The sequence below is a fragment of the Lepisma saccharinum genome, chromosome 1, assembly GCF_977018435.1.
Source record: "Lepisma saccharinum chromosome 1, izLepSacc3.1, whole genome shotgun sequence".
In the NCBI taxonomy this organism is placed as follows: Eukaryota; Metazoa; Arthropoda; class Insecta; order Zygentoma; family Lepismatidae; genus Lepisma; species Lepisma saccharinum.
Window position 1 is genome coordinate 147,712,746 of NC_139229.1, and position 24,152 is coordinate 147,736,897.

The 24,152-nt window shown below is 38.8% G+C and overlaps 2 protein-coding genes across 3 annotated transcripts in view; one reads left to right on the top strand and one right to left on the bottom strand.

The window, feature by feature from the left end:
* The window catches only part of LOC146002355 (uncharacterized), a 35,426-nt gene extending 23,535 nt beyond the window's left edge, over positions 1–11,891 (bottom strand). Inside the window, exons 1-3 of one of the 2 annotated variants that reach the window (XM_083140082.1) lie at positions 11,758–11,891; positions 5,422–5,508; positions 4,343–4,457 (exon numbers count right to left, since the gene is read on the bottom strand). In XM_083140082.1, coding sequence (XP_082996208.1) covers positions 4,343–4,457; positions 5,422–5,475 — 169 coding nt within the window. In that variant the 5' untranslated portion in view covers positions 5,476–5,508; positions 11,758–11,891. Of the gene's footprint in view, positions 1–4,342; positions 4,458–5,421; positions 5,509–10,108; positions 10,368–11,757 lie in introns of those variants that run through there. The other variant, XM_083140086.1, reaches the window with a different exon arrangement.
* Positions 11,892–19,919: 8,028 nt separating this feature from the next.
* Positions 19,920–24,152, top strand: part of HnRNP-K (Heterogeneous nuclear ribonucleoprotein K) — a 101,776-nt gene continuing 97,543 nt past the window's right edge. The window contains exons 1-2 of the mRNA XM_083140118.1: positions 19,920–20,036; positions 22,328–22,384. The gene's annotated coding sequence lies outside the window, so the exon portion shown is untranslated. The remainder of the gene's footprint in view (positions 20,037–22,327; positions 22,385–24,152) is intronic.

A 24,152-nucleotide genomic window follows, 5' to 3' on the forward strand; every position in this document is an offset into this window, starting at 1 on the left:
CGACACTGGATGCTGCTGCTATGTAGCTAGATGATGACTGTACATGAACAAATCTCCTGGGCACTCTACAGTTCTCAACACATGTAATTCGTAACATTATTATTACTTGTCTTGAAAGTCTCTACTGAGACAAGTTTCAGCTCCAGCTAAGATTTATGGAGAATTCACACTGAAGAGACACGTGACATGCGACAAGCAACACATGTCGCATGTCGCTTATGTCTCTCTCAGACTGGGCCGTTTTCTCAATACTGTGCATCGTGTCACCTTAGTTTGTTATTTGCGCATGCGCAGAAAATGCTTCATTCCAACGAGCTATATATAAACTCTCAGAAGAGAGCCCAACTGGCATCACTTTTGAACCTCTAAGTTGTTGATATACTAACGTATCGATATGTACAATGTTTAAACAATGTTTTAAGATTTAAACACAACATTCTTTTCACTTTATCTAGTTTCGTGATGCAGTTATCGGCTGTAATTTGCCTTCAATTTTGTGCAAAGAGGCCATGTTTTGGCCATTTATGACGTGACTGCTCTTATTTGAAAAAAACATCACATGGAGGTACTTTAGTCTAAAACAGATCAGTCAACATGGTAAAGTACTCTAGTGCATTCTTTCTTAACCGCCGGGCCATGACCCAATACCATGCCCAGGTATCAACTATACTGAACCGCAAAAGGTTCTGCTGAAAGTGGTTGACAACTATTATAAGTCAATTTTAAGCACAAATACAGTAGATCTACAGTTTAAAGTGGGATCCGTGCCACTATGTGCCTCCACCAGGTATCGAACCCAGGATCACTTAATTACAAGGAGACTACATTACCACTTCGTCATCCCTATTTTTATATTTGTCAACAATTCTACACACAAACAAACTATTATTACTCTTTATGATTATGCCAGAATGTATTTATCAATACCTAAATTTCATAGGTACATGCATAAAATCTTAAATACTGTAAAGGTATTTACGAGGAAAATTCTTGGGCCAAGGCCATTGACTTGAAAATGTCTCGTTACATTTTTTCAGGTGACTAATAAACTGATTAATGCAATTATATTGGTATCATCATGCAAACTGAGCAAAGAAACAAGTGTCGCTTGCCACGTGCACCTTGTCTCTTTGGTGTGAAACTCTTGTGTCGTGTGTCTCTTCGGTGTGAATTCTCCCTTAAGTGAGGCAAAAATTCAATGCAAATGTTTGTGTTTTATTTACTTCCAGTTGGAAGCATGAAAGCTTGTTACATATGACTCTTTAGGTTAAGTAAAAATTGAAACTCAGAAATCATGTTATTATATACAGGGTGTCTCGTAATAGCACAAACTGACACAGGTGAATGTACACAATAATAGAAGCAAAAAAGTCTAAGTAAACATGAGTCTGCAAACGAGCCGTTTTCGAGATAATCGCGAATGTGTAATTACAAGCCACTACTGACTTCATTGTTTGTAAACGTCATCCTAGTTGGTAAAATGCTAATAATGTGTGCAAATGTGTGGTTACAAGCAGTCATTGATTGCATTTTGTAAACACAGAGTGCTTATTCCTTGTGCGGTCCGAGGTTTGCTCTTTGTTTACAAAACAGAACATTTCTGAGAGGTGGCATTGTAATGAAACAGAACATTTCCGAGAGGTGGCGTTGCAATCAAACAGAACATTTCCGAGAGACGACGTTGTACGGATACAATCAGTACACAGTCTAATCGTACTGTGGGAGTCACATCAGTTGTGCTGGACTGTGTAGTGAAAATGAAACCTTACAGCAACAAAGAGTATGCGGATATGCATTTTGTGTATGGTTTGGCTAACGGCAATGCCCGGGAGGCTGCACGCTTGTACCAAGAAAAATACCCTGCTCGAAGGCACCCCGAGAGTCGCACATTTACTAGGGTACATCAGCGCCTTAAAGAACATGGGAGCTTCAAACATGGTAGGAGAGCAGGTAGACCTGTACGCATTACGCCTGAAGTTGAGGATATGGTGTTGGGAGCAGTAGAACACTTTCCAGGAACCTCGACGAGGAGAATTGCCGCACAAGTGGCAGTAAGGTGCAGTAGTGTATCGATAATTTTACATCGCAATTCACTTTACCCTTACCACCTCCAACGAGTTCAGTGTCTCATTGATACGGAATATGTTCCTTGAGTGACATTTTGTCAGTTGATGCAACAACAGGTTGTACTCAACCCTCATTTTGCAAGTAACATTTTATTTACAGACTAAGCGGGGTTCACACGCGATTGTATTTTTAATTTTCATAATTCTCATGTTTGGAATGTAATAAAACCACATGCTGTTCATGAGGCACCACATCAGCAACGTTTCTCAATGAATGTGTGGTTATGGGTACTAGGTGATCATCTCATTGGACCACACATTCTTCCAATACAATATAAGTACTTAAAAAAAATACTATAAAAATGATTACTTACGGTTCGTGAGCATATGTATTACAGAAAACACAACCTTTCGAGACGCAACTGGACTCTTTCTCAGGTGCACTTCTTGGCAATCGGAATTACTTCATGCCTATGTCAATTTACACAAAAGAACAAGGAATAAGGTGATAGTAAAAGATCATGGTTAAAAAAGGTTTTGTTAAAACTGCCCTTTGTGTGCATAAAAACTCACTTTCTCACATTGCTAAGCATGAACCTCAAACCTAAAAACGACCATAAAAACATTTCTCCCATTACACGTTAAAACCCCACCTCAAGCAACGTTGTCTACATGGTAACTGATTTAGCTTCTCGCCGAATGCCGGAAGTTGCTAGACTTCCGACCTGCCTGCTCTCCCCCTTCCCTACTGCTACGTCATTTTAAACTGGAAATCTTGGATCTCACGGGTCGCGCTGATTACGACCGGAGTGACCTGGAAACCAGTAATTGTAACGTAGAACATATGTACTAGTAAAGTAGTGCTGTATTCCTTGTTAAAGTAAGTAGAATGTTCAATAAAAGCAATGAGATCTCCTGATTTTTCATACTGTATTATTGGTATTTTACAAACTAGGACGACGTTTACAAACACTGAAGTCAGTGACGGCTTGCACCCACACATTCACACACATTATTAGCATTTTACCAAATAAGATGACGTTTACAAACAATGAAGTCAGTGGCGGCTTGAAATCACACATTCGCGATTAAAAATGGCTCGTTTGCAGACCCATGTTTACTGAGACTTTTTTGCTTCTATTATCGTGTACTTTCACCTGTGTCAGGTTGCGCTATTACTTTTGAGACACCCTGTATAATGGATTTCAGAATTTTAATTTAATAATTAAAAATTTACTGTTGTTCATCAAGCATATATTCTTTAAAAGTGGGTTATATAAAAATAATAATCCGTTGCACAACACTGCTTGAGGGCCAAGGCCTACCTACCAACAACCGGGCTCACTCCCACATGCCTCAGCAGAGGAGGGCAATCATCCAACAAACTACAGGGCGACGTGTGTTCAGCACGACAAACCACCACAAGTTGTTCTAGGTTTTCAATTACCACGTTACACTACTCATTCGTAGCTCCTTAATTTTCTCATGATGGTGAGTGGCCATCGGCCCATACACTTACCAAAATCTCAGAAGAAAAGTTGTTACACTTCCCCCCTAGGAGACTCAAACAAGTGTGCATCCCACAGGTTAAGCCAAAGCCTGATGCCTTAGTTAGTATTATTTAATTTCTAAGATAAAAATACTAATATTCATAACAATTGTGTTTTTGTAGTGACTACGGTTCTTCAATTCTTGATACAGCAAAACCTCATTAATCTGGACCCCGATAAGCCGGACTTCACTCAATCCGGACAGGCAAAATGCCCAAAAAAAAAAATTGCAAGGTTTTAAATGTGGCTAGAAGTCAACATGAGAAGTTTCCAAAGAAAAGGTAGTCAACCACTGATGAAATTCTGTTTCCCGCAGACATTATACTGCACTGTATAGTGTATTTAGGCCTATGTCCTTTACACCATAATAAACATGTTTTGTTGCTATAAACGTAGTTTTAATGCACTTTCTACTGTTCTTTTAGGTTATTTCAGTTAATCCGGACTTTTGTTAAACCGGTCAACTTATCCCCCCCATTAGTCCAGCTTAACGAGGTTTTACTGTATTTTGATGTGCTACACACACACATCTTCTGAACAAGTCCTAGCTCTTGAAAAATAAATATGACTGTGTGATGGACAATTTGCAAAGTCTTCATTTGTATGACATCAGAATCTATGTCGAGTTGTAACAAATAGTTTACCCAAGTATATATAATGGTTCTCAAGATTCACAGATTGTACAGATACATTGGATATACTATTTTCTCCAAGAAATCAGAATACCTGTTCCGGCTCCTATATCCATCACAGTCTTGCCCTCAAACAGATCCTTGTTTTTAAATATTGCATCCTGGTATGCTGTAACTCTTTCCTTGTCACTTAGCATCAAGCGATGTACCTGCAAAAAAAAAAAAAAGATATTAAAAAATAAAGACAATGATATAAAAATTTTACAAATACTGATTAAGAACCAACATAAAATTTGAGATCTAATACAGTAATACTGTATTAGCATGTTCTGAAGAGATCCTTTGGGATATCAGCCAGGCTTGTGACAGCTAACATCACTCATCTGCAGGGATTATAGGCGAGTGATGTTACCTCTTGAAAGCTACAACTGACTACGTAGATGATATCTCGCCAACTGCCAAGAAAACTTCAAGAATTATGTTTTACTCGGTTATAAGTTTCACTCACAAATATGTTAAATATATTTTTATGATATACCATTTAATTAGAACAAATAAAATTAAACTACATGGTGCAAGAATCCTCTAAGGACCAGGCCCTACCAAACTGCTTTTTCATTGGATGACACACAGCACATTGAGTTCCATTGCCACTGTTTTCTAGCATTCGGGAAATTAAAACCGTTACTTCTTCCTTTCAAGTAGGTTCCACTAGAAACTGAACCCGGGACCAATCTCACCAAAGGCGAGAGTGCCAACCATTTGGTTATGCAGGAGCAATAGGTAAAATAAAGATATAAAACAGAATTCCGTGAACACAACATTGAGTAATAAAAAAAAATCTGCATCAAAAAAAAGTTAAACTTGTGGAGAAAGTGAGCCAGGGGGACAAAGAACTTTCATTACATGCTTGTAAAATTTACATTAAAATTGTAGCTTTACAATATATTACAACAATGGATTTCATGCTACTGCTAAGACGATCAAGTAGCAGCCACAATCAACCACCGATTATAATTTACAATTCTAGCTAGCAGCAAAAGTATAAACCATAATTGTATGTTAAAAATATTAAATGATACATTACATTTTCTACTTGTTTTGAGGATAACATAGAAGTGTGTACATGTGCACAGTGTGTAATGATTAATTAATAATAAATTGATTACTCACATCCAAGTCTTCATAACTAGAAAAATAATCTTGAGGTCCAGTTCTCTCTCCCATCTTGAGACAAGTAGTTTAGCAAATTGATAACTTCTGAAAGGAAGAATAATAAATTTAGATACTAATAAACGAGAACAGTATAAGAGAAAAAGTACAAATACACTTAGTGGCTTATAATCAAAGGGTCCTGGGTTTGGTGAGGAATACTGCATAGTGGAAATTATGTCTAGCTGGTCATAAAGTGTACTTAAACCAATGTACTTGAGAATATTCTGCATGATTAGCATACAGATATAATCAAATGAGACAGATTTAACATTCAGTGGAATTGAAAAATTATTGGTTTCAGATTTTAAATGGTTTGAATATAAAAGGATGTTTGAATTGTAAAAAGTGTATGAAAGAGATGTGAAATTTTCCCAGTGTCTATATCAGACAGACAAACTTCTCATTTGTTGTCCCTGACTACTGTCATGAATATGTGATTGTGTGTGTGTGTATGTTTTGTTGTATGCTCGTGAGTATAGGTTAAATTTTTATTTCTGTATGTATTTTTTCTTAACCTTTTTTTGTAATTTTATATTTCTCTTTCTTTATTTTCAATATTTACCTTTCTATGTAATGGTTTAAATGTTGTTTTCTAATTTTCATATGATCAAATATCGATGTAAACATGGTTAAGTGGTAGAAAAGGCTACAAAGCCTTAACTTCGCCATGATAAACAAATAAATAAAAATTCAGATTGCATGATGATTTTTACAGGTCGTATATGAGGATAAGGAAGCCGTTTAAAATGCAAAGAGTGAATGTGGAAGTAAGTTTAAAATTTGTGTGTGTCTGAACCAAAAAGTATTAATTTATGAGAAATTGTATTTTTCTTTGTTGCTTTTCTACCTGATCAATTCCTAGCTCTTGAAAAACAGATATGTCTATGTGATGGACAATTTGCAAAATCTTAATTTGTATGACATCAGAAAATATGTCGAGTTGTAACAGATAGTCTACCAAAGTATATAATGGTTCTCAGATTTGATATTAAAATCTGAGATTTTTTTTATTCTTACTAATTAAACCTTTTTCAGTTTTTGTACACTATTACCCAAGTATTCACAGCATCTTCTTCATGCAAGAGATGTAATGGAGCAGAGTCTTTGTGAAAATATAGATGAAGAGTTCAGTCAAATATCTAAAACTGCTTTGGAAAATTGTCAACGTATATTTAATTGTGATACTGCCATTTCCAGAATAACAAAAGAGATAACTACTATTCTTGAGTAATATTTTCACAGGACTGCCCTCTTCCTTTCCCTGATGACAATGTTGTCACTGGAAGTTTTCTTGCCCACAAAATGCTTCCACACAGCATGTTGATGATCTGACATTCATTTATTCTGAAATAATTCTTGAAGCTATCCTGGCAGCAAATGATGAAAAGGTTTTCTCGGTATATGAACCAGGTGATTTCCAGACAGGCTTCCGAGAGTTTACATCATTCTCATCTTCAGGGACTGAACTGAACTGTTATTCTGAACTTCAGTCCCTGAAGATGAGAGTAATGTTAACTCTCGAAAGCTGGGAAGCCTATCCGGAAATCACCTGGTTGATATACTGAGAAAACCTCTTCATTCATTTATTCTGTCTTGGAATAGTGATACTTTCTTCTGGCAGCATTCCATGCCAGAAGTTTTTTAATAGCCGAGAATAATAATCCAGTGATAGTATATGTTACAAAAATATAGATAGAAAGGAATGAATGTACAAACATACCAGTGGCGGCTGGCCAAGTGCAACAAGTGCAGATGTTTTCACCTAATTTTGAAATTAATATTGACATTTTTCATTTCCTTGTTAAATTAAACTATTTCACAGCAGAACGCACACGATAATACTCAAATAATACGCCGCTCGGCGCTACGCACGTGAAGAGTTCGTCGTAGCTTAAACAAACCAAGAGCAGACGCCGCTAGGTTGCGGAAGACTTTAGCCGGTTGTCATGGCAACGGTGACGTCACCTACCGTTGGAATTGAATGGGTGTCGCCATCTACGTGCAGCAGTTCTCTCGTCGACAGAAAACATTGCATCCAGTGGTTGTGGCAAAATCGTTGCGTTCTCGCGAGATCTTGTTCCGCGTGTGTGTTTCGCGTTTCCTATCGTGTGTTGTGTTCATGTGTTGAGCTGTGGTTTGTACAATGAACTCAGTAAATGACTTAGTGTGTAATTTGTTGCAGACACCATTTTCCAGATGGACGGATGAAGACAAAAAAGACGTTTTAAATTGTGGGGGGGCCACTGACACTATTTGTTTTTCATTGCCTATAAATGTACTTCTTCACCTGTTATTTTAGGCACGAGCCGCTACTGAAACATACATTTCTGTAATGTGTCGTTTCAGCTCCTCCAATGTTCTGGGCCCTGTTTGGTATACTTTCCCCTTTAAGTAACCCCACAGAAAAAAATCTCCAGATGTTAAATCGGGCAGGCGACTGGGCCATAAATCCTTGGATATTAGACGATCACCAAAAAATTCTCTCAGCATACGAAGAGAGACATTAGATGTATGGGAAGTTGCTCCATCTTGTTGTAGTCGAACATCACGTTCATCTTCTTCCAGGAGAGCAACGAATTGCATTATGAGATCTCCGTACACAGCAGTATCCACTGTTGTCTCAAAGAATAACGGTCCCACAATACGACATCGCGATATGCCACACCATACACCGATTTTCGGAGAGTGCAAGGGTAATTCATGCAACTGATGTGGGTTTTCTGTCGACCAATGCCTGGAATTTTGGCTGTTGACATACCTATCCAATTGAAACCACATTTCAGGGTTGCAAGGTGTATGTAATTTATTGCATATGTTCGAGAATAACCAACTTTCTCCTTTGTCGTTAAAAGTGCCTTAGTGTGATAGCCTGAGGTGAAACACGTCTGTTAGTGACACGTGACACCAACAGTGTTGCCAGTGTCCCTCGTAATATTGTGAAAACATCGATTTTTGGAACAGCCCATTTATTCCCTTCTGCAATGTTTTTGAAACTTCTTCAAAGTTATTTTTCTGTCAAATTCATTAGATGGCCATCCAAATTGTTCGTTGGTATTGTGAAATGTTGCAATAATTTATCTCAGCGAGTTCTGTGCATCAATATACACGATTTGCAAATATCTTTTTTCCGCCTTTGGCAACACTTTGCTTATTTGTTATTAAAACATGCATGTTCTTACATATGTTTGTCTCTCTAAATTTTCCCAATATACAGGGCATTCTCTTGGCAGAAAGCGTTTCTTCTCATTCCGTTTCGCTATTCCGTTATACGGTCGTAAACACCGGGTTGCGTGACTTTTCGGACACTCTGTACAATACTTCCTAATGCTGTAATAAACTTTGCACAAATCATTAAACAGTCAAAAACTGTTAACTTTTTGTTATTTTATTTTTGTTTTTGTTTTGCCACTTTTTGTTAATCACAATGAGAAGAATAAGTGATGATTGGATGAACATCCATTCCCAGACCAGTTGCGAGATCAAAAGTCGACCATTTGTACTTGGCTGCTGAGCCACAACGATCACAAATGAATATAGATATATCAATACTTATTTTGTAGATCTATGAATGTACCGCAGTGGCTTGGTGTGACTTTTTCAAGTGTTATCGGCCATTAGTACGACAATTATGCCTGCTAGATGTTATCATCCCCACTACCCCCCCCCCCCCCAAAAAAAACATATCTTCGATCTAGATTTTTGTTCATTTCGTTCTTTTTTGGCAATCCGCACCCACAAACACTCCTAGAAAGAACTAACACTCATGAAATAGTTACCGCGAAAATCCAATGAATAGTGGTTGACCCTTGTCAATTCTTCATCTGTCTCTGTCTCTTTCAATGAGGTGCAAAGGGGGAAGAAAAAACACTTTTCTCTGGTCAGTTTCACGTTTATTGCGGTGAGCAGACAACAGAACTCCGCTCCTTCAGCGACAGTCAATGTGGAAAGAAAGCCCAGATGTATGTACTACTGTTGCCAACATAATATTTTGGAGCAAGGTTTGTCCAAATCACAAATTGCACCAAGGAACTATCTTTTCATCTATTACCTAACTGGTCTCAGTTGTAGTTAAATCCAGCCTTGGCTTTGCAGTCTACCTCTAGTCGCTTCACAGAAATAGTATCCTCACTTTAGGTGGGATTTAGCCCTTTTCTGCCAATCCAATGTAACAACACTAGCCTGTTCCAGCAGGCCTGGCCAGTAACTGGGTCCCTAAACAGACATATGAATAACCCCGTAGCATACTTTCTCCGCTCTTCCCTTTCATTGGCATCCTCTCCTCTTGTTACCTCTTCAGGTAGCGAAATGGACTCCATCTGCGGTTCTGTCGGCTGCAGAAAAAATGTCCTCTGCAATATAATGCTGTGGGTTAACGTATTTAACAATGTTGTCATTTTATTGACACAATTTTTTTATTATTTACATTTTGCTGTTACCTGCGGTAACACCGGTTAAAGTGATCTATGTATAAAACGTGATTTATGTATTGCCAACAAGCATTGTGCAATGGTGTATTCACGTAAACAATGCTTGAAAACTGATATTAGGTTTAGGTCTGCTTTTCAATAAAATAATTGGTAAATATCAGCTAAGCCAGAGACACATTTCTTGAAATTTACAGGAGAAAAGACAAGAAAGTACTTACGGAATTGAGTTCTTGTGGACTCTCTGAAGCCGGGGAAATTGTTTTTTCAAATCGTGCAACTTATTTTGCCTGTAGGTAAGGTATTTTTCGTCATTCATGCATCTCTGTTGCCACCATTGCCGTCGACTACGTGAATCAAATGTTCCGTGCGTTCGGTTATGTAACCCCCTGTCAGTGTAGCAAGCACGTGATACTTTGACAAGATGACGTGTCAAGGTTGCATTGTGAAAATGTTCCCGGATATTGAAGACCCACGAGACTTTTTAATTGAACATGGAATCATGAAGGAAGAAATGGAATGTACTAAATGTTCTAGTATATGTAAGCTACACATTGCATGGGATGGGAAGTGGCTCTATATGTGTACGAAAGTTATTATTTTTTTTTTTAAAATTTATTTTTCTAAATTTTCCTAACCTAACCTTCCGTGAATGGTTTGTGGAACAATTTTCGATTAAAAACGTTTAGTGAATAGCTTGTGCGGCATTTATAGGTTCATAGCATGCAATACATTTAAGTATAGTGAAAGTTAATTTATTTTTTGTTTAAATTTATTTTTCTAAATTTTCCTAACCTAACTGAACATAACCTAACCTTCCGTGAATGGTTTGTGGAACAATTTTCGATTGAAAACGTTTTGTGAATAGCTTGTGCGGCATTTATAGGTTCATAGGTTTGGAAACACTGCACATCAGCTGACGATACTGCATATCAGCTGACGACAGACAACGTGAGTCAAGATTTGGCTGCCGAATTAGCAACGACAAATAAATAATTATAATGTTAAAAATTACGCTTTTTTCATGGAAAAAAAGTGATCCCAACTTGAAAAATGTTATGCATATGAGGTGAGTAGAAATGATTTTTATTTGAAAATAAACGAGTTAAATGTGTCTCCGGCATATCTAACTGGTACCAAATAATTAATAAAACTTTGACACATTACAATCGCAGCGCCTTAAAATAATCATATCAGAGACTAAAAACTGTGAATAGGAAAGGAAAAAAGTGCAGGAGATCCAACCTACTCTCTCTTCCTCTCTCATGTATTTAGTTAAGGAAATGACGGTAACACTTTACTATACAGGAGAAAGTACTTACGCAAATCATTTTATGTAGTGTTGTTGAAGTACCAAAGGATGTATATGTTTTAAATACATTATTTTCGTTAGAAATTCATTATTTCACCTAAAGAAGTGCGAAAGAAATTATTTATATGTGTCTCACCTATAGTAAAGTAGTACCGAAATAACAAACCCTCAATAATAGCTCACAGAAACCGTAGGTAGTCAAGCTATATAGGCTAGAATAAAAAACTTATTTCATTTTACATTTACTCCTGTGGACACCGCAGTCAAAAAGGCAGACCATGTCATGGAAACACCCTTCGTCTCCCCCCCCCCCCCAACATGCCACAATCGGAAGTTGGGCCCGCTTCGTAGCTGATGCCGTAAATAGTTACAATCAAGGGTGAAGCGTATACTGAGCAGTGCGGATAGCAAGCATTTCTAGCCTGGTGATTACTTCAGCTGTCAGAAGGACGTACGACCGGTAATTCCAAATTAAGACAAGGAGTTTATGGAAATCGCATCACTTCATAAGGATTATACTGATTCAGTGTTAATTCATAATTTCGAGGAATACATTACCGAAAATTGATAGTGATGTGTATTACGAAAGTTATTGATTTCTTCTCTAGCCTTTGAATCACAGGATAAACAAATACAAAAGTTGATTTTGCAATTCTACATCGTAGCACGAGAGAGGTCTTGTCTATTGAATATGTAAAATAGGCGGCAAATATAATGGCCGGCAAATTGTCCATTCACCATTGCTATTTCATTCTTACATCCTATCTTATATACTATTTTTTTTTAAAAAAAAAAAATGACACTCCACTATAGTATAGATTTTCTGCTCATTGCTATTATTTTTTTCAATGAAGGGAACGAACATGATAAGGCACTATTTGAACAGTAAGGAATCCCATACTCATATGGACACTTTGCCCTTGCCCATAGATTATATCCCTTACCACGGCCATCTTTAATCCGAGCAACCTTGCGTTCTGACGTCACCGGAAAAGGCTTTAATTGTTAGGCATGCCTAAGTTGCTAGGTTAAGGTAGCTAGGTGTAGTTCTCTTAGCATAAATAATAAATTGTCAACCTAACAACGCAAGCATTCCTCATCTAACGTCAAAATGCAAGGTTGGTCTAGTGTTGTGCGATAAGAGAGACCTGCCCTGCGCTGCACCCATGTCCGAATCGGGAGCGCACCGCGAAAGAAGAACTACTAAAATACAATCATAGAAATACAATCAACGCACAAACATACTGAACAAATTTTTCGTTATGAAAAGTACGCACAAATAATAAAAAGAAGAATTAAAAAATCATAAATTCACCCGCCTCAATCTCTCCTGCCCTCCCCTAGAAATCAAACGTTTATTGCATTCTGAAACACTGGCATTAGAAGTAGGGGTGTAAAAAAAAGTAAAAAGTAAAGTGCTCCCCTGTGCTTAGCACCACGCCATGAAGGCGTATAGGGGGTGTGGGGGTAACGCCCCACACTTTCTTGATCCGGTCGTGATTGGGATTGATGTGATCAGCATCACGCCCCTGACTGCCTTTACCCCCCAGGGTTTCCATGTTATTCGACGCTGGGTGGACGCCGGGGCAGACAGATTTTTTGGGTCGGGACGGGAATTTTTTTAAAATCCCGGCATTCTGGACGGGATAAATTCGCAATTTCCCGACAAATTCTGGAAATTTTCGGGACAGGAAATGTTCGAAATTTCCCGAACCTCTATGGCAGACGGAGTAGGTTTCTTCGCTCTTCAAGTTTAGCCTGTGTTCTTGTAGTGTTTTGTGCCATTTGTGTATTTCAACGTCATGAAACTGTGAAGTTACACCCTGCCTCGAGCTAGGGCATAGAATAGTTAGGGTTCCTGTGATCACCAACTGGGTACTTGGTTACAAAAGTTAAGCCCCTATCACACGGAACTGGATTTCAAGTTGGAATGCCCTAGTTGGCGATGAACTGACTTTCTGGGTAGTAATCATGGCCGCCTGGCTGACTGCTTGACTGGTTTTGAGGAATAGGACATGTTCTAATTGCTACTAACTTCTTCGACTAGATTCTGTGGAACAGCCAATCAGAGCAAAGTTTGGCCATGTGAAGATATTCTGTGAGTTTGTAAAGTAGCCTTTTTTTGTCTGTGGCTTCCGAGTGCATACAACACGAAAGGCATGTTTACAGTTGAAAAAGCTAAAATATTCTTTCATACGTGTATAGTAAACGTTGTAAAGTATGTATTTTATCAGCGCCGTTCTTCTCTACCTAAAACCATTTAATGCGATGCGATATCCCTCTCGGTTGGATAGTTATCGTATTTTAAAAGTGTGAAGTGATACGTTGTTTACATCTCGCGCGGCCGCCATTATAGGAACGAAAGACTAGCGACAAGTACGGTATAACAAGTACCGTGTGAGGCGAAACCTAGCAAATGGGTAGCCAGTCCAGCGTCAACTAGAGCATTTCAACTAGAAATCCAGTTTCGTGTGATAGGGGCTTTAAGCCCGCCTCACACGGAACTGGATTTCCAGTAGGTATGCCCTAGTTGGCGCTGGACTGGCTACCAATTTGCAAGTTTTCGACTCACACGATACTTATCAGCGTACTTGTCGACAGACTTTTGTTCCCATACGAGGGAAGTTGTAATGGCGGGCGCGGTTGATGTAAACAATGTATCACTTCACATTTTTAAAAGCCGATAACTATTCAACCGAGAGGAAAAACGTTTCGTATAAAACGTTATTAGGTACAAAGCAATGGCGCTGCTTAAATACATATATTACAACGTTTACTGTACAGGTATGGAAGAATATTTTAGTTGTTTCAAATGTAAACACCGCGCACACGGTGTAACTCAACGCGCCTTTCATGCTGTATACGTTATACATTGCTGGAGTAACGCTCGGAAACCACAGACAAAAGCGCTCATTTGCACATTCACAGATTATCTTCACATGGCGAAACTTTGCTCTGATTGGCTGTTCCACAGAATCCAGTCGAGGAAAGCAAGTAGCAATTTTAGGCTGTATCCGAATGTTGCAAGACCGTACTTTACGAGGGCATCCTCCGAGTATGGTCTTGGAGTGCGGTCTTCAAGTCGTGGACTGGAAGTGTTGGCTTTCGAATTGCACTTCGACTGCAACGCGAAATACGATCAGGAGATAAAACTGAGTACTCGTTGTTTTCCTCGCCATTTAAACACTTGTTTTTCACAATAGAAATCACATAGCATTTTCAAATGCTCGTACACATACATTTCCACACATTAAAACCAACAACTTGCTGGCCAATAACGTATACCTGTGCTACTCGCTTTCTACCTCCATGATTTTAAACAAATGAACAACGAGTGTGGAAACCACGTGACCTAGTCACCAACTATCTGTACTGCACGCTGTGTACTTGCGTCCTTCCGTTCTTGGCGCTTTCGAACTGTACTAGGTGACGTCACTTCCGCCAAGACCATACTTCAAGTCTGCACTTTGTACCTTTCGGACATTGCCTTAGAACATGTCCTACTCCTCCAAACCAGTCAAGCAGTCAGCCAGGCGGCCATGATTTCTACCTAGAAAGTTAGTTCAGCGCCAACTAGGGCATTCCTACTAGAAATCCAGTTCCGTGTGATAGGGGCTTTACTTTGTTCCAGCCATTCAAATTGTTCCCGAGCTCCCTGCAGTCATGTCTCGGCCGCCGGTACAACGAGACCCGCACCTGTGTGGTGACGTCCATTTGAATCCCGGGCCCATCCAACGGAACGCTACCTCCCTCTCAGTTTACTACCAAAATGCCCAAAGCATAAATAATAAACTCACCGACGGCACTACTCATCTGACGGAGCTGTTGAACTACGATTGCTTGGTGTTTACGGAGACCTGGCTAAGCGATGAACAATGAACTGTATGTCTATGCTTTTGAGAATCACTTCAATATTTTTCGAAAGGATCGGTCTGTTGGAAGGGGAGGGGGTGTGATGGTGTGTGTAAATGTGAAGCGGAAAAGCAAAATTCGAAATGATCTGAACCGTGATTGTGAAATCGTGTGGGTTGAACTTAATATGGAAAAAGGTAGGAAAATTTTAATTGGCTCGTATTATCGACCAAACAAAAAGTCTCCCGTGTCCTGCAGGGATTCAGTCTTGTCAGCCTTAATGTGTGGTGACATAATGCTTTTTGGTGACTTTAACCTTTCCATCAATTGGAACACTGCCATGTCTGGTACTGCAAACTACCCGGCTGACCAATGGTTCATGGACACATTCGTGAATGGCATTGGTTTGAAGCAATTCAACATGCATAAGACACGCGGTGATAGCAACTTAGACTACGTCCTGGCAACACTGCCTGATCCAGAAATAACCCCGGAAAGAAACATTTTACCATCGGAACACGACTCGCTAGCCCCCCGTGGAGAAGAGAAAGTCTCGACCGCAAGAGCAGCCTTATCGCCTGTGGCGGAATGCACCCTGGGAGGACATCCGCCGAGGTCTTAATTTCTACCCTTGGTGTCTGGTGCAGGATGATGACGTCAACAAATCAGTGGAGATGTTTGTGGACGTACTACACGCCGTGATTAACGACTTCGTGCCGACCAGGAAACCGAAATCTACAAAATATCCGGTGTGGTTTGACGACAATGAAGTTCTCCTGATGTTAAAAAACAAAAATGGAGCCTGGAATCTGTGGAAACATAGCCCCAATATACATACACACCAAACCTTCTGTAGCATCAGACGTCACTCCAAGTATTTACTTAGGAAGAAATACAAGGACTACGTAGACAACGTAACAGCACAGTGCCTTACCAATCCAAAGAAATTCTTTACATTGCTAAATTCAAGAAAGCAAAAATCACGCAACCCATGAAAATCAAGTACAAATCGGAAAGAGCCTGTGGAGATAAAAGAGTGCACTTATTCAACAGTTTCTTTCACGAAAACTTCACCTCGCATGCTACAACCATAGAATAGTCTAACTATTCTATGCTACAACCAACCCACTCCCCGACGTGCAGTTGGTCTGTTCACACTCTATATCCACTATCAAAACCTCTTCTCAAGAAGTTAAATCTCTCCTTGCCTCATTACGCATACACCGCTCTTTAGGACCAGATGAAATTCCCACGACTTTCCTCCGTAACACTGCCGACTTCTTGGCTCATCCTCTCTCTCTCTCTCTCTTGCTAAGTAGGTGTTTCTCTGAAGGCGTGTTTCCTCAGATGTTCAAGAAAGGCTACGTTGTACCCATTCACAAATCTGGAGATAAAAATAGTCCCCCTGGTCCCCCTCGAACATCCGGTTACGCTTAGGATGTTAATATGAAAGGGCAAAGTGGAGATTCTTTTACAAGGAAATAGGGTGTCAGCTGTGTAGCATATGGTTGCACAGTTCGATCGGGAACAAATTTATTGAGTCAAGTATCACCATAGAATAGTATCACTTCGTAGGTTTCTGAAGGACGTAGAGAAACGAAACCTGTTGATACAAGCAGAACGAGAAATGACTGGTACCCGGAAAGGATTTTTACGACTTGCATTTTGTTGTTGATCGTTTATCTGCGTATTGTGGTGAAAAGCACGCCTCTTAGTGAGGTTTCAAACCGAAGCTACACGCAACAGCAGTGGTTCGTACCGAAGTGACAAGCGACACAGGCCCATTTAGTCTATAAATAAGCATTTACCGCTCATGGGAAATCAAGTCTCAGGCGGCACAATACACGCCATTGGGAATCTGAGCGACACGTGCAGCTTGTCATTCATTGATCACTGAGGATTCACTTTATTTTAAGTGGCACGGAGATTAGACACCGAAGCGACAAGCAACAGCCCCTTTACTCTAAAGGAAACAATTCATCTTGCATACGAGTACAACAGAGCGAGGCGACACGATGTATGGTACTGAGAAAACAACAGTCCAGTCCAAGCGACACGTAAGGAAGCTTTCAGACTGCAGCGATACGCGTCTCTTGGAAATCAATATTAAAAAATAAACAATACCTTCCGAACGACAAATTGCAGGTGTCGCTTGTCGCTCGGACTGGGCCGCTTTATCAATACCGTGCATTGTGTTGCTCCGGCCTGTTATTTGCGCAAGCGTGACTTGTGAATGGTTTGCTTTAGATCGAATGCTTCTGTGCGAAACCCCGATATCGCTTGTCGCTTCAATCTGAAAACTCCCTTGTTGCTTGAAGTAAATTCGTGCAAGTGAAGGTGGCATGCCATATCATAGGTTTTCCCTAAATCGCTCAGGCGGAAAGGCGACGTTGAAGGCACATATATTTACTAGCATTTGTAATGTGTCATTACTTCTGCAGATTTGTTGGCAAGGATTCACTTAAGGATACTTTATAATATAATAATATCACTTGTTTTATAGAATTATCTTTCCCTCACTTTTCCATTTACAAAATAATTCAATATATCTAAACGTTCGTGTGCGCGTACATGAGATACTTGTATCTGCTTGTATGTACGTAGATTCTGTGGTACGTAGTGTGCTATACAACTGGCGGCCACAAAGACACGTCATATTTTAATAATCTGCTCTGCAATTGATCATCTGACGGATTCTAAACGTCCACTCCTTCATAGTAGAACTTTAACAAATACCTTTCTTGACTATCGTCGCATAACTGATGAAAACAAGTGCTCATTTCTTACTTCGTATGCTGGTGAATCTGCACTGGCATCCACGGGGACTGGCCTAAACCGGAAGTTCCGGGGGGACCGGGCAAGACCTCACCAATGTTTATGTTTACATTTTTAACACGGTCTATACTACTTGGATATTTCAAAAGCTTTTGACAAAATAAACCATGCTCTTCTTATTCACAAATTACGAACTAGATTTAACATACATGGCATATTTCTCTCCTTAATCCAGGATTATCTACACACACGTACACAGCGTGTCACTCTTTCAGGCGTCTCTTCTGATTTTCTTCCTGTCTTGTCTGGGGTGCCACAAGAGAGCGTCTTGGGCCCTCTCTTGTTCATCCTATACATGGACGATCTCCCTCAAAGACTTTCCTCACTTCCTGTCAATATACTCATGTTTGCTGACGACTGTAAACTTTTCAAAGAAATCTCAACCACACAAGATGCTGTGATTCTCCAGAATGCTCTTTCCGAACTTGTCACATGGTGTAATCAGTGGAATCTACAACTTAACCCGCAGAAATGTTCCTCCCTCACAGTCTCTTTAAAAAAGAACAAAATACATTCTCATTATGTTCTTGAAAACAATTATATTACTACAGTTGCGACCCAAAAAGATCTAGGTGTTATAATAGATGAAAAACTGAACTTTAAGGAACACATCGCAGCTACAACCAAAAGTGCAATGCGCCTCTTAGGCCTCCTCTACAGATTCACTGAAATTGATACTCCAACTTCTCTTAGCCTATTTTTCAAGTCATTCATTTCTCCGATTCTCGAATACCGCTCTCCAGTCTGAGCCATGGCTTCCAATGCAAATCTTTCTAGCATGGATTCCGTCATCAGCTTCTTTACCGCCGCTGTTCGTCATATAATTCCTTCTCTGCAGAATCTTCAGAAACCTGACATCCTGACTACTTTGAACATCCAGTTACTGCAGACCCGAAGCGATATGGCTGATATGAAATTTTTCTATAAAATCATCAATGGAAAATGAAGATCTGAATTTCAGCTTACAGATTCAACTTCAGAGTTCCCACTCGATCGACCCGAAACACTGAATTGTTCCACAACTCTACCGCTAGGCTTTCCCTTATACAGCGCGCTCTATTCCACAGGCTGCCCCAGTTCTATAATAAACTACCCACAAACATAGACATTTTTGCCCCTAAAAGTATTTTCCGATCTTCCCTAAAAGTGAATATGTAAATCTTTGTTTGTTTCCTTGTTTATGTATTATGTTTTACCTTTCTTGTTTTTACCTAAAACCATCTTGACTTGTTCTTGTTATTTGTTAGAGTTTTCAGTGTAAAATGGTCTTAAAAGTGCTGTATCTGAAACTTGAAATAAATAAATAAATAAATAAATAAATAAATAAATAAAATCTCGAATTCTATACGTCATTTTCACCTTAAGTGATTGCTTTTGTATTTCAGGTACAAAAACTTAAAATTTCCGATAAGTTCCAGACATTTACAATACAGAAAACGTCGACAATTAACGACTTTTTAAAATAAATGACCATTCGGTATTTCCCGACTGCTAGGGATTCCGAAAAGTCGGGAAGTCATTTCCCGAAGTCAGAATCGGGACGGGAATTTTTTTCTCCCGATCCCGGTCCCGACTTTTCGGGATCCAGCATCCAGGTGTTACGATGTTGAAAATAAAGAAACCATGAAATATGCATGTACATTCATGTTTTAGCAGAGGCTCAACCACGATTTTTTACCGACGGGGGAATCATTATTATTAGTAGTAGTAGCAACTTTTCTATGGTAGTAGTAGCAATAGTAGTCACTGACAAGACAAGTGAAGTATAATTTGTCTGTGAAGGTAGCGATTGAACGAGAATGCGCCGTAGATTATTTTCATTTTGGGGGACACAAAAAGTTAGTCAGTATTTAAACGTTCCCTGTCCCGATCTTGCCGCACCAAATATCTTTCGTAAGTTATTATATCTTCACGAATACGTAACTGATAGCTTGAAAGAAGGAAATATAAAATGTGAAAATAAAATTGCAACGAACTTGTACAATGGATTATTGGTGATTATTGTGTTGCAATAGGTGAGACACTGGTCATCAGCACCTGATCACAGGTAGCGCTGATCTTTCAAGCAAGCACCATTTGCAGAGTTAGTCACTTTAGGCGGAACGTTCATTTTATGTGCTGTTTTTTTAATTTTGTGAACGCAAAAATAGGTAAGTTTTTGTCGACATTAACTGCTGAATGTGTACCGAATACATTGCATGTTTAATATTCATTATATACTACGAGAATGACTGCAAATAGTGCGTTGTATACTCGTTTTTGCTGTAGGGGTCTAAAATTTGAATCAATTGTGCAAGTTTGTTTGGATATTGTGTTGTAAGGTGCTTTTATTCTTTAATGTTGTGAATTACGTAAGCTTTTTAGTTGTAATTAGGAAGGTTGCGGTTTTTCGTAAAGTGAAATAATTGCAGCTTCATAAGTTTGAAAATTCTAAAAAGAACGCGCCATTTGTACTTGACTCGGCCATGATATGGTGAAGTCTCGGGCCCAATGGTTTTCCATGAGATAAATAGTTTCTTGCATTTTCAATGCTACAAACATTCGATATGGTTTTCATTCATAGGATATTTTGTGATACTTCTACTTTATATTTTTTTTAGCAATATATGTGTACGAATTGATTTACAGCATTGTAAAAAAAAAAAATCAAGGACATTCAGCCGGAAGCCGCCATCTTGTTTATTGGTAACGTGGCTGAGTAATGTTCTTGCAACAGGAAAATTGAAATGTTAAATAAAGCTACATGATTTGCTATATTTTTATGTCAAACCTGATTATAAATGGCAAACCCCCCCCCCCCAAAGGCAATAATGAAACATTTTTCAGTGTATTTTATTGCATAGTAATTTGCTGAGTCATCTCACCATTGTAATTGTTCTGCATCACGGTTATTATTATTTTATTAAACTGGGTAAAGAGACCTTGACGTCGTACAGCTTCCCCCTCCCCTATTTTCATGTATGTATATTTATACTAAGGTTTGGAAGTAATTAAAGTAACATCTGAAATTTACATCTCGACCTGTGTGTCAATAACCGGCGTGCGACCTTCGTACCCCATGCCATGTCGTCATGAAAAATATATTCTTAACAGTAAACACATAATATGCACATAGATCGAGAATGTTTTATGTGAAAAAATTGTATGTTATGTGCATCTTGTCATTCTTTTCATACGTTGGGCATAACTCTTTCAAGGGATTCTAATTTTATCATTCAGGATATCTACCATAACCCGATCTTCGCTATTTTATTATTATTATTATTATTTTGAGGTGTGCATGAAACTACATGTAATATTGGTGAGATGAGAGGTGGTGCTCAGAATGTAATTTGTGCGCATGGTTTTCTTTACATTTTCAATTTGTACATTACAGTTATAATGTTGGCCTAATTGAAGATGACGGGAGTGTTCCCCGATTTGTTTGAAATTTTGTATACTTTCTACATGAGGCCTCTTGAACAGGAATCTGACATTACAATTTTCCGGTCATGTCTGTAACTTGACAATTTCATGTTAAGTTAAGTTTGGCAAACATACTTTGGTACTAATCTGATATTCCCCGGACAGATTTCTTCATTTTTACAGAAGAAACTACTTACGGTAATAAGTTCCTGTAGCATTGTCCAACATCTGGAAGGTGTTTTGTGTGATGTAACGGATTTCTTCAAATTTAAAAGTTGGGGGCAGGTGACTCCGGCCAATTTCTAACATGCCTTTAACAGCATAGCGTAGCGGAAGTGGGGCCACGTTAGCGGTTGGGGGCGGTAGGTCAATTACCCCAGGGGCGGAGCCCGGAATCTGTGGGAAATTTGGGCTCAACAATTTCAAACAAAAATAATTTTGTAGTTTAAATTTCCCAGAGATTCCAGGGCAAAAAACGTGAATACACCTTAAAGAAAGTTCCGTGAAGCAGATAGGTAAGTACAAATGTCAAAAATTGACAAAACAAAGAAGTTATAGCCTATGTGTCCGGGGAATATCAGATTTTTACCCATACTTCAAATAACACTAAGCTTGCTTACCTTCAAAGTCTGTAGTGTTTACATTCCAATGGTGGATACAGTGTTGCCACTCTTAAAATCTTAAAATTTCGATTAGTGACCGGAACATCAGAACCTCTGATACTTCATCTGGAAAACTTATTTGGGTACTTGTTTACTCTCCTTCGGACAGATAGCCCCACGAACCATTTCCTGTAAGGTTAGGTTAGGTAGGGTCACGTATAGGTTACAATAGTTAAAAATTGGTTTCGAAAAAAATATTCGTAACCCCACACACCATTCTCGCATAGCCCCACGAACCATTGACTACATTGCCCCACAGGTGTCCGAAGGATAGTAAACATTTAACGAAAATCAAAATATTTAGTAGGGAAAATTGTGTTTGATATACATTAAAAGAAAATATTCATTCTCTCACAATTTTGTCTTTATTTCAGAGTAAATTCTTCTCAGCTGCACAGAATACCTCTGCTTGCCTGTTAGCCAATTAGAAGGTATGTTCAGACAATCATAAATGGGTCACTCCATGCGAAATCACCCAGAACAGGGGTACGGTAGGTAAACGGCCCCAAAAACACTTTGGGTAATTGTTTGATTGGAAATCTCAGGTTTTACTACAATGAAAATTATGACACAGCATAATCTTTACATGTTCAACATAATATTATAAGAAAGGTAATATTTTTCGTAAGAATATCACACGTTTCAGTACTGGGAGCATGAACCAGTGTTTCGACTGGCATACAGCTATATTTTTGAAAAAGGGCCATAAAACTCACTCAAATTACCGTACACATAATATTGTTAGAAATGTTGAATACGTTGGAAAAGTTTTACTATGATGTTTATCCACTTTCAGTTCTTTTTGTCCAGAGTGCATAGGGTCATTCCATGTCAAATCAACCAATTTTTTAAAGAATGGTTCCATGACCATTTTAGAAAAAATTCATTTTTAGTACATAGGTTTGTACATGTTTCTAGATATCAAAACAGGTTTGTACATGTTTCTAGATATCAAAACCAATGTCCAAAAATACTTATTGTCTGTAGTTCTCCTGGGGCAGCCATTTTTCCAACATGCCGCATGGCTTTTTTTGCTCATGTAGCAGTATACAGAAACCTTAATATCTCAAAAACCATTAAAGCTAGAGACCTGAAACAAAATTAATTTTGTAGCTAATGAAGTATACTTCCTATGATATTCAAGTATGTTTTGCTTGAAATTGCATCGCAAGTACGAAAATTATGGTGGAAAATGGGGTAGCAATAGTTAAAAAATTACATTTTTAAGCCAGATTTTTTTAATGAAGGGGTTTAGTCTAAAGCTTGATTTTTTTTTCATGTGTAGACCTGCCTACAGGGTCTCTGTAAATAAAATATCAGTGCTTAGAAATGCACACCTTTTTTACAGCATGGGCTCAAACATGGCGTTCATTAAATTTTGACAGTTTTCGGGGTTAGATATCTAAGATGGGTCCTCTTGAAAAATTCTGAAATTTGGCACAAAGGAAGCCCTTCATGAACGTAACTCACAGTAAAGATCTCAACTTTTAGATTCAACTCGTTTTGGTCAATATGAGGTAACGTATGTCACCTAATTTCTGACATTGCAAAGTAAAGTTAGACTACATTCCATACTTAGAGTAATGAAGTCTTTTCTTTCTCTTTTTAAATTTGGGTTAAATAAAGCCTCAGAAAATATAGTAACATAAGGTTTTAATACTTGACTTACCAGAAATTGAAATTACAAGGTATGACAATGGAAAATCTGCGAAATCTCATTGCAGAAGGTTTGATTTATTAGGTACCAATGACCAGTTGGTATTGTCAGCTCCAAAACTGAGCTTCACCCCATTTTTTTAAATGTAGCAGTACATGCAGCTTAAGATAGGCAGTGGCATGTCCAGGAATTTCGAAAGGGATACTTTTTAAGAATAAAGCCCTGTTTTTGCCACATTATCCTGCCTATGACGTAATTGTTGATGGGATACTATGCTAAAGGTATTAGGTTATGACCCCCAACCAACCCCTCCATGGGCACTCCACTGAAAGTAGGCTATTTAATTTATTTTGTAGGGTCAAAGCTGGTAGAATATATCTCCAGGCCTGAACAAGGCCACCCAGTAACGCCCCTCATCCCCTAGCCTCACCCTCACCACCACCTTTTCCCAACCAGCCCCCCCCACCACTCACAGTTTTCGACAAGCCAGGCAAAAGAACAATTTTTTTTTGTGGTACTGTCAACACTTTTTTTTCCTTTCG